At 39.0% G+C, this 15,566-nt stretch overlaps 1 protein-coding gene across 1 annotated transcript in view; it reads left to right on the top strand.

Annotated features, from left to right (window-relative positions):
• The first annotated feature begins 68 nt into the window (after nucleotides 1–68).
• Nucleotides 69–15,566, top strand: part of DCAF6 (DDB1 and CUL4 associated factor 6) — a 130,323-nt gene continuing 114,825 nt past the window's right edge. Inside the window, exon 1 of the mRNA XM_044916197.1 lies at nucleotides 69–165. Coding sequence (XP_044772132.1) covers nucleotides 69–165 — 97 coding nt within the window. The remainder of the gene's footprint in view (nucleotides 166–15,566) is intronic.

Genomic DNA, 15,566 nt, shown 5'->3' with positions numbered 1-15,566 from the left:
CGTGTCCCCTCCCCCTTCTCCCCTCCCCCACGCGGTGGTCTCCCCTCCTACCCGGGCCCGGCAGAGCCATGTCTCGGGGTGGCTCCTGCCCACACCTGTTGTGGGACGTGAGGAAAAGGTCCCTCGGGCTGGAGGACCCGTCCCGGCTGCGGAGCCGCTACCTGGGTGAGCGGGGGCCCCGGGGGCGGAGGCGCTGAGGTCGCCGCCCAGAGGTGGGGGAGGGGGCCGCGCCGCGGGGGCTGTTGGAGGTGGGACAGCCCCTCGGCAGGGGCGCCCCGGAGACTCTGGGGTGCTGGGTGGACGTTGGCCGACGGACCCCGTGCGGGTGTCTTCCCACGGCCAAGCCCCCCTTGCATGCTGCCAGCCGCCGCCCTTGCTGGGTTTTCCTCAGGGGGCCGGATGGGCGGCAGACGCTAGTGGCCAGGAAAGGTGTTGGGGGCGCGTGTGGAGTGGGATTCGGGAGAAGACTTGCCGAACCTCCCGGAGCTGTTTCGTTTGGAGCCAAAGTTGGCGCTTGTGCTCTTCTCCAACGCTCTCCCCGCTCCGCCGAAGGACTAAGTTTTTGTTGACAGCCGCCCCCCCTCCCCTTCGGTCTCCGGAGGGCTTGGGTGTCGGCTGCTACGCGGTGACCACCTTCAGGGACTTCACGCTCCAGACGGACTCCGCGTAAACTGTTCTGCGGCTCCCGGCCAAAACCTAAAAGTGATAGCTGAGCTCTCCCCACCCCCGCGCGCTTTCCCGGTTCGGCTGTGCTGTGCAGTTCGTTTTGACCGCTCTAAGGAGGTGTAGGGTTTCACGTTCCTCTTCCCACCCCTGTAAAACACACTCGGCATTTACTGTTTCTTAGTTAAGCTTTCTAAAAACAACCTTCCATACTTGAGGGAACAGTATTTCACCTTTTTTTTTTTTTTCGTTTTGGATAAGGTGGTTATGTGAGGATTCTGGGTCAAGCTGCGCTAGCTAAAAAAGTCCAGTATCTTCAAAGTGGACGTATTTAATAAGGGTCTTTTTTGTTTGTTTGTGTCTTCCTCTGCAGTCTTTTCAGCACACTTTATTCTTTTTGATTTGAAGGGAAGATATCACTTAAAACTTTTTTTCTTTCCAGTTTTGTCACTTTTTGCTAGGTAAGTATTGTTGATGGCATTTGGTTTTGCTTTCAAGTCAGTAAAAGAAAAATCTCCTTATACCTAACGGTTCTGGTTTGTAAATTATTTGGGAGAACTGAGCAAGCCTTTTTTTCTTATTCTTGTTTTTTAGTGTCTCAAGTGACATATGAATACATTCTCATTGTACAGACTTAATAAAAATGAAGCAGAAATCCCTGTGATTCCCTCCCATTCCAGTTTCATACACACATTCTTAGGGGTAACACTGTTATGTTTCCTGAATATTTCTCCAGACCTTTTTCTTTGCATTTTTACAAGCACATATATACATATAGAAATGCTATAGTTTGTGTGTGTGTGTGTGTGTGTGTGTGTGTGTAACCTGCATATATGGTGTCCTATTGTAAACATTGTTTTGCAACTTGCTTTTTCTATATTAGGTCTTGGAGATCTCTCCAGGCAGTAAAAATAGACCTGTTCAGTCTTTTAAACTATTGCATAGTATTTAACTGTATGAAGATACTGTAGGTGACTCAAACCTTTCCTCTGTAAATGGACCTTGGCTGTTACTGAAGCATTGCTGTGAACATCCTTGTACATGCTTGTGTATTTGTTCCAGGTTAAATAACTAGGGTGGTAATTAATTGTTTTAAGATTAAACATCAGTAGAGAGTGATTTTTTTAAGCCATTAACCTAAAAAGATGTGCAGTATTTCTTTTAATATTTGTTGAAAAAAATTTAATTTTAGCTTGATAAAACAAACTTCAACACTGTGTTCTACATGAGTAAATTTGTTTAGTCCTGTATTAGTTGGACTGTTTAAGTACTGATGTATATAGTTTTAAATATTAATGTTTTTTTCTGGCTCATTTAGTTCAGCTGTATCTATGACAGTTAAAATATGAACCTACACATTTCCTTTTTTCCCTTCCTCCTTTAACTCCCTAATGGGAATGGAGTTTGCATTTGGTAGAGGGAAATTGAAGAGCAGGAGTCCATTGACTTCTGTAGGAAGTCCGAATTACAGGTTTTCAAATACCTGTATCCATGTGTATGTGTGTGTATATATATATACACACACAAGGCAGTTTTTTATCTTAATGTTTTAAATGTGTTAATATGTACTTTATAATTAGCATATTCTTGAAACAGCGTCCTTTAAAAGTGGTTTTCTAAATATTTGAAAATAGCTTGTGAAGTAATTTCTTGGCCTTAGTAGACCTTCTTTACACCATTACTTTTTTTTTTAAGATTTTATTTATTTATTTGACAGAGAGAGACACAGCGAGAGAGGGAACACAAGCAGGGGGAGTGGGAGAGGGAGAAGCAGGCTCCCCGCAGAGCAGGGAGCCCGATGCGGGACTCAATCCCAGGACCCTGGGATCACGACCTGAGCTGAAGGCAGTCGCTTAACCAACTGAGCCACCCAGGCGCCCCTACACCATTACTTTATCTAACTCTTCCACACCCCTGTGCTAATCTTGGTTTAGCATTCAGGAACTAGTAAATTCCACATTAGTAGTGCCTGAATTAATGAGTTTTTAAAAAATAATATTTTGAAGTACTCCTACAAAGCCTTTTAAAAAGCTTCAAGAGTTTTAGAAAGTAGATTCCTTTTTTATTTTGAGACTTCAAACGTTTTTATTGTTTACAGTACTGTAGGTTATTTTTCCAATTTATTTCCATTATTTGTATTTTTAATAATGAGTTACTGCTAAATAAATAATTCACAGATAGAATTGACAGGTTTTTCTTGTAACATTTACATTTCAAATTATTTCACTATAGCATGTGTCTTTCCAATAGTAGTATTCAAGCTTTGTAGGTGATTTTAAATTCGATTAATTACTATTTTCCTCATATTAAAACTGGAGTTCATAAAACATCTTTTTATATTGTGGGAATGAAGATAAATAATTTGTCATATATATTTTTTTAATTTGTATTTATTTGACAGAAGAGAGAGAGTGCAGGTAAGCATGAGCAGGGGTGAAGGGGAGCAGAGGGAGAAGCAGACTCCCCAATGAGCAGGGAGCCCGATGTGGGGCTCCATCCCAGGACCCTGGGATCATGACCTGAGCCAAAGGCAGCCGCTTAACCAACTGAGCCACCCAGGCACTCCTGTTACATGTTATTTAGAAGAAAAAGATATATATGTTTACTTAAAACCTCCAAATTCACAAGATTCACCTGAAACAACAGACTGTTGTTTGGTTTACCATTATTATTAAAGATTATTATTATATATTATAATTATTATATATTATTATAATCTTTATGGGCCTGATCTAAATTTCACTGTAGTATTTATCTTTTTAAAGAGTACTTATCAAATCCAGAGTCAGAAACACCTGTAGATTTAAATGTTTCAGTTTCTTAAGATATTGTATAGCTATAGAGTAGTGCTTTTGGAATTAAGTGATTATTATAGTAACTTACTGCTCACATATTATTTATACACACACAGCTTTATAAACACTGCTTATAAAAGACACTGGTTTCTGTACATTTCCTCTTCTATTCATATTCCCCTCATTTTAAAGACTTGCCTACAACCTGAATTTATACTTTCTAACCCTTCTACGTTAAAAGACAGTAACTGACAAGAGAGTAAAGGAACTTTTCTAGGGAGTTGTTTGCCATAATGTGTAGTATGTTTAATATAAAATGCTTAAGCTATGATTAGGCAGTGTCCTGGTTAGCTTGGGCTGCTGTGACAAAGATAGCGTAAACTGGGTAGCTTATAAACAATAGACATTTATTTCTCACAGTTTTAGAGGCTGGAAGGCTGAGAGTAGGGTGCTCACATCAGGATCTTGGTCTTGTGAGGAGGGCCTGCTTCCTGGCACTCTCTGTGGTCTTATAAGGGCACTAATCCTAACCTAATCACCTTTCAAAGATTCCCACCTCCTAGTACTATCACCTTGGGGGTTAGGATTTCAACATAGGAATTTTTTTTTTAAAGATTTTATTTATTCATCTGAGACACAGAGATACAGAGAGAAAGAGAGAGCATGAGCAGGGGAAGAGGCAGACGGAGATGAGAAGCAGGCTCCCCGCTGAGCCAGGAGCCCGATGTGGGGCTTGATCCCAGGACCCTGAGATCATGACCTGAGCTGAAGGCAGACACTTAACCATCTGAGCCACCCAGGTGCCCCTCAACATAGGAATTTTTGAAGGGATACAACCAGTCATGCTATAGCAGGCAGCCAATGATACCTTTATACTGGAGTTAGGAAGTCTATGTCATTTGAATATCATTGGAGTCAGTATGTATTGAAATGGATAATTCTGCATTTGGATGATTTTTTTAAAGATTTTATTTATTTATTTTAGGAGAGCGTGCACAGGGGTAGGCGAAGAGAGAGGGAGAGAAGCTCAGGCAGACTCTGTGATGAGCACGGAGCCCAGTGCAGGGCTCGATCCCTTGACCCTGACATTATGACCTGAACTGAAATCAAGAGTTGTATGTTTAACTGGCTGAGCCATCCAGGCGCCCCTACATTTAGATTATTCTTTAGCATATCCTGAATACATGTACGTTACCTAGTTCTTCATAATGTGTTGCCAAGTTACAATATATTATATGAGAGTCTGTAAATTCTGGTTTATGCTTCCTTGTTAGCTAGTGGGGAAAAGTTAGTGGAATATTTGTATTTTGTTTCTTTAGTCGTGAAATCTCAATGGAAGTTGAAATGTCTGATTTTTTTGACAATGACTGTCAAATTTGAGAAATACTTTTAATAGCATAAGCTGATAATTCCTGAAGATAAGACCACCAAAGGCATATCAATCATAGCAACTGCAGACAGTGAAATAGTTCTACTGTGGATTTCATTCCTCCCTGGTATAGGATGAAAATGTTTAGAAGGGATAGGAGCTGAGGTAACATAGAATTTATATTACAGATTTGTTTTAGGTCAGTATTTCTAAAATGTTTGACCATGATCCACAGTAAAAATACATTTATATGGCAACTTGTGATACACAAATACAACTAAAAGATTCTCCAGGTGGTGGTTAGCCTTACTATTTTCTGTTCTGTATCATGTTAAAAATGGTGTTGTTGACCTAGTAGATAATGCGTCTTGGCTTGAGGTTTGCAAAACTATACTAGATGGTTTGTATTTTTAATAATTATAATGGAATGTTATTAACTTCAACAGTTAATAGGGTGGGTGGGTTTCCCAAGTACTTGCAATAGATTAAACAAATTTAAAACACTGCTATAAAGAAAATATAAATAATGAAACCTTGTTAATCCTTGGGAAAAATACCTAGAGTAGGACCCTTTTAAATTCTTATTTCTTGGGTAATATGTGCAATGGGATTGCCGAGTTGTATAAGTGTATTTAACTTTATAAGAAATTGCCAAACTGTTTTCCAAAATAGTTGTACCATACTGCATTCCCACCGCACTTGGCATTGTGAGTCTTCCTAATTTTAGCCTTTCTCAGTATGCAGGTATAATAATATCATTACCATTTTAATTTGCATTTGATTTATTCCTAATGATTAATGATGTTGAATATCTTTTCATGGCTTATTTGCCATCTGTATATTTTGGTTAAATGTTCAGATTTACCTACTTAATATTGTAAGAATTCTTTTATATGTTCTTTTTTTGTTTTGTTTTTTTAAAGATTTTATTTATTTATTTGACAGAGAGAGACACAGCAAGAGAGGGAACACAAGCAGGGGGAGTGGGAGAGGGAGAAGCAGGCTTCCCGCCAAGCAGAGAGCCCGATGCGGGGCTCGATCCCAGGACCCTGGGATCATGACCTGAGCTGAAGGCAGACGCTTAACGACTGAGCCACCCAGGCGCCCCACTTTTATATGTTCTTGGTACAAGTCCTTAATCAAAAATATTTTGCAAATATTTTTCTCCTAGTTGGTCTTGCTTTTCTTTTTCTTTTTTTTTTTAAAGATTTTATTTATTTATTTGAGAGAGAGAATGAGAGACAGAGAGCACGAGAGGGAAGAGGGTCAGAGGGAGAAGCAGACACCCCGCTGAGCAGGGAGCCCGATGCGGGACTCGATCCCGGGACTCCAGGATCTTGACCTGAGCCGAAGGCAGTCGCTTAACCAACTGAGCCACCCAGGCACCCTTGCTTTTCTTTTTCTTAACAGCATCTTTTATAGTTCATGTTATGTGTCCTATTTAGGAATCTACCTAATCCAAGGTCACAAAGATTTATACTGTGTTTTTTTTTTTTCCTAGAAGTTTTCTATTTTTAATTCTTACATTTAGGTCTGTGAACAATTTTGAGTTAATTTTTATATATGCTGTGAGGTAAGGGTCATTTCTTAGCATATGAATGTGCAGTTGTTCCAGCACCATCTGTGAAAAAACTGTCTTTTCCTCTTTGTTGAAAATTAATTGGCCATATATGTAAATTAATGACTCTACCATGTTCCACTGTAGGATGTATATTGATTAATGTCTCTACCATATTCCATTGTCTGTCTTTGTGCCAGTACTTCATGTCTTTATAGTGAATATTGAAATCAGCTTGCATTATTTTGAACTTAGTTCTTTTTGTTCAAAATTATTTTGGCTATTCTGGGTTCTTTTCATTCCCATATAATTTTTTTTTTTTAAAGATTTTTATTTATTTATTTGAGACAGAGAGAATGAGAGAGAGAGAGCACATGAGAGGGGGGAGGGTCAGAGGGAGAAGCAGGCTCCCTGCCAAGCAGGGAGCCCGATGCGGGACTCAATCCAGGGACTCTAGGATCATGACCTGAGCCGAAAGCAGTCGCTTAACCAACTGAGCCACCCAGGCGCCCAGTTTTTTTTTTTTTAAATAAACTCTACCCCCATCATGGGGCTTGAGCTCATGACCCAAAGATAAGGAAGGAGTCACATGTTCTACCAACTAAGCCAGCCAGGCGCCTCTAATTCCCATATAAATTTTAGAATCAGTTTGTCAATTTCTGCAAAAAAGACTATTGGGGTTTTGATTGGTATTATGTTCAATCTGTGATATTTCAGAGAATTGTAGTCTTTACAGTATTGAATGTTCAGTCAATGATGGTCATTTTTGTCTCCAATTTGGGTATTCTTTCATTTCTCAGTAATGTTTTCTGTTTTTCAGTGTACGATCTTATACATATTTTGTTATATTTATTCTTGTAGCAATGTTTTAAATACTATTTTAGATGGTATTGTTTTTAATTGCAGTATCCAGTTGTTCATTATGGGTATATTGAAATACAGTGGATTTTTTTTTTTAATTGGCTTTACATCCTGCAACTTTACTAAACCTGCTCATTTCTCCTCCTCCTCCTCTTCCTCTTCCTCTTCCCTCTTTCCTCCTCCTCCTCTTCCTCCTCTTCTTCTTCTTCCTCTTCTTTTTTTTGAAGTAATCTGTACCCTTAACATGAGGCTTGAACTCATAACCCTGAGATCAGAAGTTGCATGCTCTACCAACTGAGCCAGCCACGCACCCCAATTACTTCTTATACTTTTTTTTTTTTTTGCAGATTTAGGGGATTTTTATGTAGATAATATCACTGCATATTAAAATAGTCTTGCTTCTTCCTTTTTCACCTGTATTCTATTTTTTTCTTCTTTTTTCCTTTTTCTTGCTTAATTGCACTGTCCAGGGTTGCCCCAGAATCTTGAATGGAAGTACTGGGAGTGGGCATCCTTGCCTCATTCCTCATCTTGGAAAACATTTCAGTTTTTCACTATTAAATATCTTGTTAACCATGTGTTTTTTTGTAGACACTCTTTGAAGAAATTTCCTTCTTTTCTTAGATTGCTGAGAATGTTTGTCGTGACTATCTGTTGAATTTTGTCAGGGTTTTTTCCTGCATCTGTTAAGTTGATTATATGATTTCTCTTTCATTGATTCTGTTAATTTGGTATATTAGCATGTTGGATGACTTTTTAATATTGAACCAAAATTCAATTCCAGGGCTAATACTACTTGGTTATGATAAATTATCCTTTATATATTATTGGCTTGAGTTTTGGTAGGAACTTTGTGTCTATTTTCGTAAAAGGTATTAGCTTATAATTTTCTTAAAACTTACGAGTTTATAATTATAGCTTATAGTTCTGTTTTTGCCTGTTTTGATGTCAGGATAATGCTGTCCTCATAAATGAGTTGGATGTGTTCTCTTTTTCTAGAGAGGTTGTATAGAATTGAAATTACGTTTTCTTTAAATATTTGATACATTTCATCATTAAAGACGTCAGAGCTTGGAGTTTCTCTGGGAAGGTTTTGTTTTTTAACTTGGTACTTTATTTAATTTTTTATTTTGAGATCATTGTAGACTCCTAATGCAGTTGTAAGAAATAATTTGGAGAGATCCCATATACCCTTCAACCAATATTGACAATGGTCATACAACTTTATACAACTGTGTTACAATATCACAACCGGGAAGTTGACATAGATAAATCCATGAACCTTATTCAGATTTTTCCAGTTATTTTTGTACTTATTTGTATGTGTGTGTGTATTCCATGCATTTTTAACATTAATTTTAATAGATTAACATGAGTACCATCACAACTAAGGTAGGGAATGGTTCCGTCACAATGATCCTTTGTGATACCCTTTTATAGCCACAGCTATTCTTTTCTTCCTGTTCCTAACCCCTGGCAATTATTAATCTGCTTTCCATCTCTATAATTTTGTCATTTCAAGAATGTTACATAAATAACATGTATGTTAACATTATAAATAATAGCATGTAACCTTTTTGAGATTGGCTTTTTTTCACTCAGCATATTTCCCTTAATGTTCACCCACGTTGTTGTGTGTATTAATAGTTTATTCCTTTTTATTGTTGATTAGTATTTCATGATATGGATATATGGTTATTTAACCATTCACCTGTTGACAGATACTTGGATTTTTTTCCGTTTTTGACTGTTAAGTATAAAGCTGTTATGAACATTCAGTTTTGTATGAACATAAGTTTTCATCTTTTTGGGAGAAATGTCTAAGAACTGCAATTACTGGGCTGTATGGTAAGCATATTGTTTAATTTTGTAAGAAATGGCATACTCTTTTTCAGGTACAGCTATACTATTTTACGTTCCCATCAGCCATGTATGAGTAATCCAGTTTCTGTACATCATCTCTAGTATGTAGTGATAATTCATGGTTTTAGTTTACATTTCTCTAATGGCTAATGTTGAGCATCTTTTTATGTACTTAGTTGCCATCTTTATGTTTTCAGTGAACTGTCTTTTCATAGTTTTTTGCTCATTTTCTGTTTGGATTATTACTGTTTTTTTTACTGTTGAGTTTTGAGCCTTATTCATATAATTTAGGTACTAGTTCTTTGTCAGATGTGCAGTTTGCATGTATTTTCTCCCAGTCTGTAGCTTGTTTTTTCATTCTCTTCATAGGGTCTTTTGCAGAATAAAGGTTGTTAACTTCAGTGAAGTCCAGTTTATCAATTTTTCCTTTTATGGATTATGCTTTTGGTATCATGTCTGAGAACTCTTAACCTATCCTTAGGTCCTAAAGATTGTCTCCTAGGTTTTTTCCCTAAAATTTTATTTAAGTCCAGGGTCCATTTTGTGTTAATTTTTGTATGATGTGTATGGTTTAGCTTGAAGTTCACTTTTGTCTGTGGATGTCCACTTGCTCTAGCACCATTTGTTGAAAATGAAAAGGCTGTATTTTCTCCACTGAATTGCTTTTGCACCTTTATTAAAAATCAGTTGGGCTTTCTTGTGTGGATCTAATTCTGCAATCAGTGATCTTTGATACTACTGTTGTCATTGTTTTGGGGCCCCACAAACTGTGCCCATATAAAACAATGAACTTAATTGATAAATGTTGTGTGTGTTCTGTCTGCTCCACTGACCACCTATTCCCCATCTCTTCCCTCTTTTGGGGTCTACCTATTCCCTGAGACGCAGCAATGTTGAAGTCAGGCCAATTAATAACTCTACCATGTTCCTTTCAAGTGAAAGAAAGAATCATAAATCTCTCACTTTAAATTAAAAGCTAGAAATGATTAAGCTTAGTGAGGAAGGCATGTGGAAAACTGAGATAGGCTGAAAGGTGGCTTCTTGTGCCAAGTTGTGAATGCAAAAGAAAAGTTCTTGAAGGAAATTAAAAGTGCTACTCCAGTGAACACGTGACTGATAAGAAAGTGAAACAGCCTCATTGCTGATACGGAGAAAGTTTTAGTAGTTTGGACAAATTCAAGCTAGCCACAACATTCCCTTAAGCCAAAGCCTAATCTAGAGCAAGGCCCTAACTCTCTTCAACTGTATGAAGGCTGAGGGAGGTGAGAGACCTGAAAAAAAGAAGTCTGAAGGTAGCAGAGGTTCATTCATGAGGTTTAAGGAAAGACACCATATCCATAATGTACAAGTGCAGGTGATACTGCAAGTGCTGATGTAGAAACTGGAGCATGTTATCCAGAAGTTCTAGCAAGTTAATTAATGAAGGTGGCTACAGTAAATAACAGATTTTCAGTGTAGGTGAGAGAGCATTCTCTTGAATAGTCTTCTATAAGAAGATGCCATCCAGGACTTTCATAGTTAAAGAGAAGTCAATACCTGGTGGCCTTAAGGCTTCAAAGGACAGGCTGACTCCTTTGTTAGGGGCTAATGCAGCTGGTGACTTTAAATTGAAGCCAGTGCTCATTTACCATTTTGAAGATCCTAGGACCTGGGGCACCTCGGTGGCTCAGTCGGTTAAGCGTCCACCTTTGGCTCATGTCATGATCCCAGGGTCCTGGGATCGAGCCCGGCATTGGGCTCCCTGCTCAGCGGGGAGTCTGCTTCTCCCTCTGCCCCTCCCCCTGCCTGTGCTCTCTCTCTCTCTCTTTCTCTCTCTGTCAAATAAATAATTAAAATTTTTAAAAAAAAGATGGTTAAAAAAAAAGTCTTAGGGCCCTAAGAATTAATGTTAAGTCTATTCTGTCTGTGCTGTATAAATGGAATAGTAAAGCCTGGATGATAGCACATCTGTTTACAACATGGTTTACTGAATGTTTTAAGCCCACTGTTGAGACCTATTGCTCAGGAAAAAAAGGTTCCTTTCAAAATATTTCTGCTCATTGACAGTGTACCTGGTCATCCAAGAGCTCTGATGGAGATTTACATCAAGATTAGTGTTGTTTTCATGCCTGCTAACACAACATCCATTCTACAGTCCCTAGACCAAGGATTCATTTTAACTTTCATGTTTTATTATTGGAAAGTTACATTTTCTAAGGCCATAGCTGTCATAGATTGAGCCCATTCATAAACTCTCAACAAACTAGGAATAGAAAGAAACTTTCTCAATCTGAAAAAAGTGCCTATAAAAGAACCTACTTTTCCTGGTATATTTAATGGTGAAAAACTGAACACTTTCCAGTTAAAATCAGGAATAATATAAGGACGCCCAATCTCACCACTATCATTAAACATAGTGCAGTCCTATATCAGAGATATGGCAGGTTTGGTTCCACACCACCACAATAAAGCACACATCACAATAAAGTGCGCCAAATGAATTTTTCCATTTCCCAGTGCACAGAAAAGTTATGTTTACATCATACTGTGGTCTGTTGCGTGTGCAAAGCATTATGTCTAAAAATACAATGTACATACCTAACCTAATTAAAAAATACTTTGCTAAAAAATGCTAACCATTATCTGTGCTTTCAGAAGTCCTAATCTTTTTGCTTGTGGAGGGTCTTGCCTCAATGTTGATAGCTGCTGACTAACCAGGGTGGTGGTTGCTGAATATTGGGGTGGCTGTGGCAACTTCTTAAAATAAGACAACAATGAAGGTTGCCTATCAATTGGCTCTTCCTTTCACAATAGCATGTGATGCTATTTTGTTACAGCATTTTACCCACAAGGAATCATTTTTCAAAATTGTAGTCAATCCTTTCAAACCCTGCCACTGCTTTATCAACTAAGCTTATGTAATATCCTAAATCCTTTGGGAGTAGGAAGGACAAACTTGAACCCATGAAGAGATAGGATCTGTGTTCTCACTGTCTCCAAACTTATTGATGTTCTACAGGGATGTTTATGGGGTGTTCTGTAGGGGAAGTTAGCACCTTTTGTCATGGAGCAAAACACACAATATCCTCCGTATATTAAGAAGCAAAAGGAGGATTCACGGGAAGGTGGGACACTCCTAGGCCTAGTTGCTGCTCATTCCAAGGTGAGCCAGGAGCCAGCAGGTATGTAACACTTGTATAAGCTTTGCTCCAGCTTCTGAGGGTAAAAGTCAATATGGCTGTTGCTTTACTTCTACCTACCAGTCTTATGCAAAAATGACTGGTGATTCATCTGAAGAAGAAATACACAGGGAAGGAATTCTGGGAACTTGGTTCAATGTGAGTTGACACATTTCAATGCCACCACACTTAATGTTAATCATTTATCAGATGGGAGGGTGTTTCCTGCCTTTCCCTCAAGGATAGGAATGTATGCTTTTATCCCTTTCTCAGGGCAGTTGCCTTTGCCTGAAATGAGGGTGAGAGTTTCCTGCCTGTCTCAGAGGTAGTAGGCATTTGCCGAGGCCATTTCTAGCTGGGGTTTCCCCAGTAGCTTAAGGCTTTTGTTTCCCCTGAGAGGACCTGAAAGGTGAGTGGAGTGTCATTCCTGTGTCCTACCAAACAGGGACTCTTTCTTGTCTCCTGCTCTATTTTCAGTGTTGTGAGTTCTCGGTGGAAGCTAATGGAAAAGAGCTGGTTGCTCGATGAGGATACTGCCTGTGTCTAGAATCTCAGAGATTCTCAACCATCTCGCTAGCCCACAGTTGGTCTTTAAGCATTTGTTTGAATTTCACTGTTTTCTTCTTGCACAGTTTGATGGCAGTCCTCTTTGTCCTGTGCTCTGTCAAAGATGAAACAGTTCTGTGTTCTGTCTCACCTCAAAGGTAGTTTTGTCACCCTTTGATTTTCAGTGCTCCGGATTAGGTGGTAAGATGCCATGGGAGCCAAAGAGGAAGATTATTTCAAGGAGATAGCAGTCAGCTATGCAGATAATACTATGAGGTCATGAAAAATGTGTCTTGAAAGGGCCCACTGGTTTACCGATAACCTGTGATTTCTAAGAACAAAATCATTGGAGAGGAGGGGGCTACAGGGGTCGTGCAGGGGAAAGACCTGACAGTGAGGTAAGGAAGGCAGCGTGTGGAGATGCCTGGGAAGTTTGGCATTAAAGACGAAGTAGCTCAAAGGGACAACAGAATGAAGTAAAGTGAACATTTTTTGTTAAAGTGCTTTTCCATCTCTTCTCAATATCACCAGCCTTATTCTTTCCCTTAATCAGCTGAACTTACCTCAAATCCTAAACGAGGTCATTTTAAAAAAATCATTTCCGCTCTTTTCAGGCAGTATTATAGAACAATCCCACCTGTACATAGGGAGAGAACTAATTTTAAGTGTATATAGTGTATCAGGCACATTTTTAAGTTTTGAGTATGCTGATTAATTTACTCCTGACAATACATCTGTTCCCATCAATTGTAAAACTTACACAAATGGAAACTAAGGCTTTGAGAGGTTAAATTTTGCTCAGCTTATGCATAGTATGTTCCAAGTTAGGCATTTAAACCTGGTCTAACACTTCTCAGATCATGCATCTTTGTCTAATAAAGGAGATAGGTATGTGAACAAGTTACAAAGCCATTTAGTAAGTTATACAGCCATTACAAATGAGCAATAGCTCTATATTGTCCTTGAAAGATGTTCACCCTGTATTACTGAGGGAAAACATTATAGAACAGAGTGAATACTATGATCCCATTCACTTATTCACTGATTCAGCAAATGTGTATCAAATGCTTACTTTGTCCTAGGCACTGTTCTAAGCACTTAGGATACTTGGGTGAACAAAACAGTGTTTCTCTTTTTATTGAGCTTATAATTATTAAGATAGAATAGAATGTGAAAGCAGTGATAGAATTATGAGAGACAGCGAGGGCTGCAAGAAAGACTTGAGTAGGAAAGCACAGGGATAGGTAAATTCATCCATAACAAGTGTGTAATTGTTGGGAGACAGTTCTCCATGTCTCTTGCATTTATGCATATTTGTGAGCAGAGGCACTGGCTACTTTGTTCTGGACTATCTTTTCAGTGATTTATATATAGGGAACAACTTTGGAAGTTACAGTATCTCCCTCTGAAGCAGAGGGCAGATTTATTTATTATCCAATATAATAAAGATAATGTCACTCTTTGGGACACAGGTCAGGCGGGTTTACTTGATACTTTATAAAACTTGGGTTCCCTCAGTTGAGGGTTCTCCAGCTGTGATTCAAACCCACTGCAAGTACAGTATTCACCCAGGGTGCTCCCCATTGCCCTGTGGGAATTGGGGGACAGGGAACCAATGTGACCCTGAAGCTTACACTGCTTGAGTAGAAAAATCTTTTGTCTCTAAGTTAGGAGTCTTGTGTCTTCTGTCGGCATTCATGAGATGGTGGCAAATACTTAGCTTACGAGTAATCTAGACTTCACAGTTCTTTTTTTTTTTTTTTTTTAAGATTTTATTTATTTATTTGAGACAGAGAGAATGAGAGAGAGAGAGCACATGAGAGGGGGGAGGGTCAGAGGGAGAAGCAGACTCCCTGCCGAGCAGGGAGCCCGATGCGGGACTCAATCCAGGGACTCCAGGATCATGACCTGAGCCGAAGGCAGTCGCTTAACCAACTGAGGCACCCAGGCGCCCTAGACTTCACAGTTGTTGATAATAGATACGAGTTTATTTTTATTTTCACTTGAGGGGGCTTAGTTTTTTTAATCTTACAGTTCTTTTTTGTTTTGTTTTTGTTGTTTTGTTTTTTTAATTTAAATTCAATTAGTTGGGTGCCTGGGTGGCTCAGATAGTTAAGCGTCTGCCTTCGGCTCAGGTCATGATCTCAGGGTCCTGAAATCGAGTCCCGCATCAGGTTCCCTGCTCAGTGCAGAGCCTACTTCTCCCTCTCCCTCTGCCACTCCCTCTGCTTGTGCTCTTCTGTCTATCTCTCTGTCAAATAAATAAATAAAAATCTTTAAATTCAATTAGTTAACATTATAGTGTATTATTGGTTTCAGAGGTACAGGCCTGTGGTTCTTCAGTCTTATATAATACCCAGTGCTCATTACATCACATGCCCTCCTTAATGTCCATCACCCACTTACCCCATCCCCCCACCCCACGCCCCTCCAGCAACCCTCAGTTTGTTTCCTATACTTAAGAGTCTCTTATAGTTTGTCCCCTCTCTGGTTTCGTCTTTGTTTTATTTTTCCCTCTCTTCCCCTATGATCCTCTGTGTTGTTTCTTAAATTCCACATATGAATGAGATCATATGATAATTGTCTTTCTCTGATTGACTTATTTCGCTTAGCATAACACCTTCTAGTTCTCTCCGTGTCGTTGCAAATGGCAAGATTTCATTTTTTTGATGGCTGCGTAATATTCCATTGTATATATATATCACGTCTTCTTTATCCATTCATCTGTCGATGGACATCTGCGCTTTTTCCAT

Source organism: Neomonachus schauinslandi, chromosome 6, assembly GCF_002201575.2.
Source record: "Neomonachus schauinslandi chromosome 6, ASM220157v2, whole genome shotgun sequence".
In the NCBI taxonomy this organism is placed as follows: domain Eukaryota; kingdom Metazoa; phylum Chordata; class Mammalia; order Carnivora; family Phocidae; genus Neomonachus; species Neomonachus schauinslandi.
The sequence above is the reverse complement of the archived record's forward strand: the minus strand, read 5'-3'. Positions and strand labels throughout refer to the sequence as shown.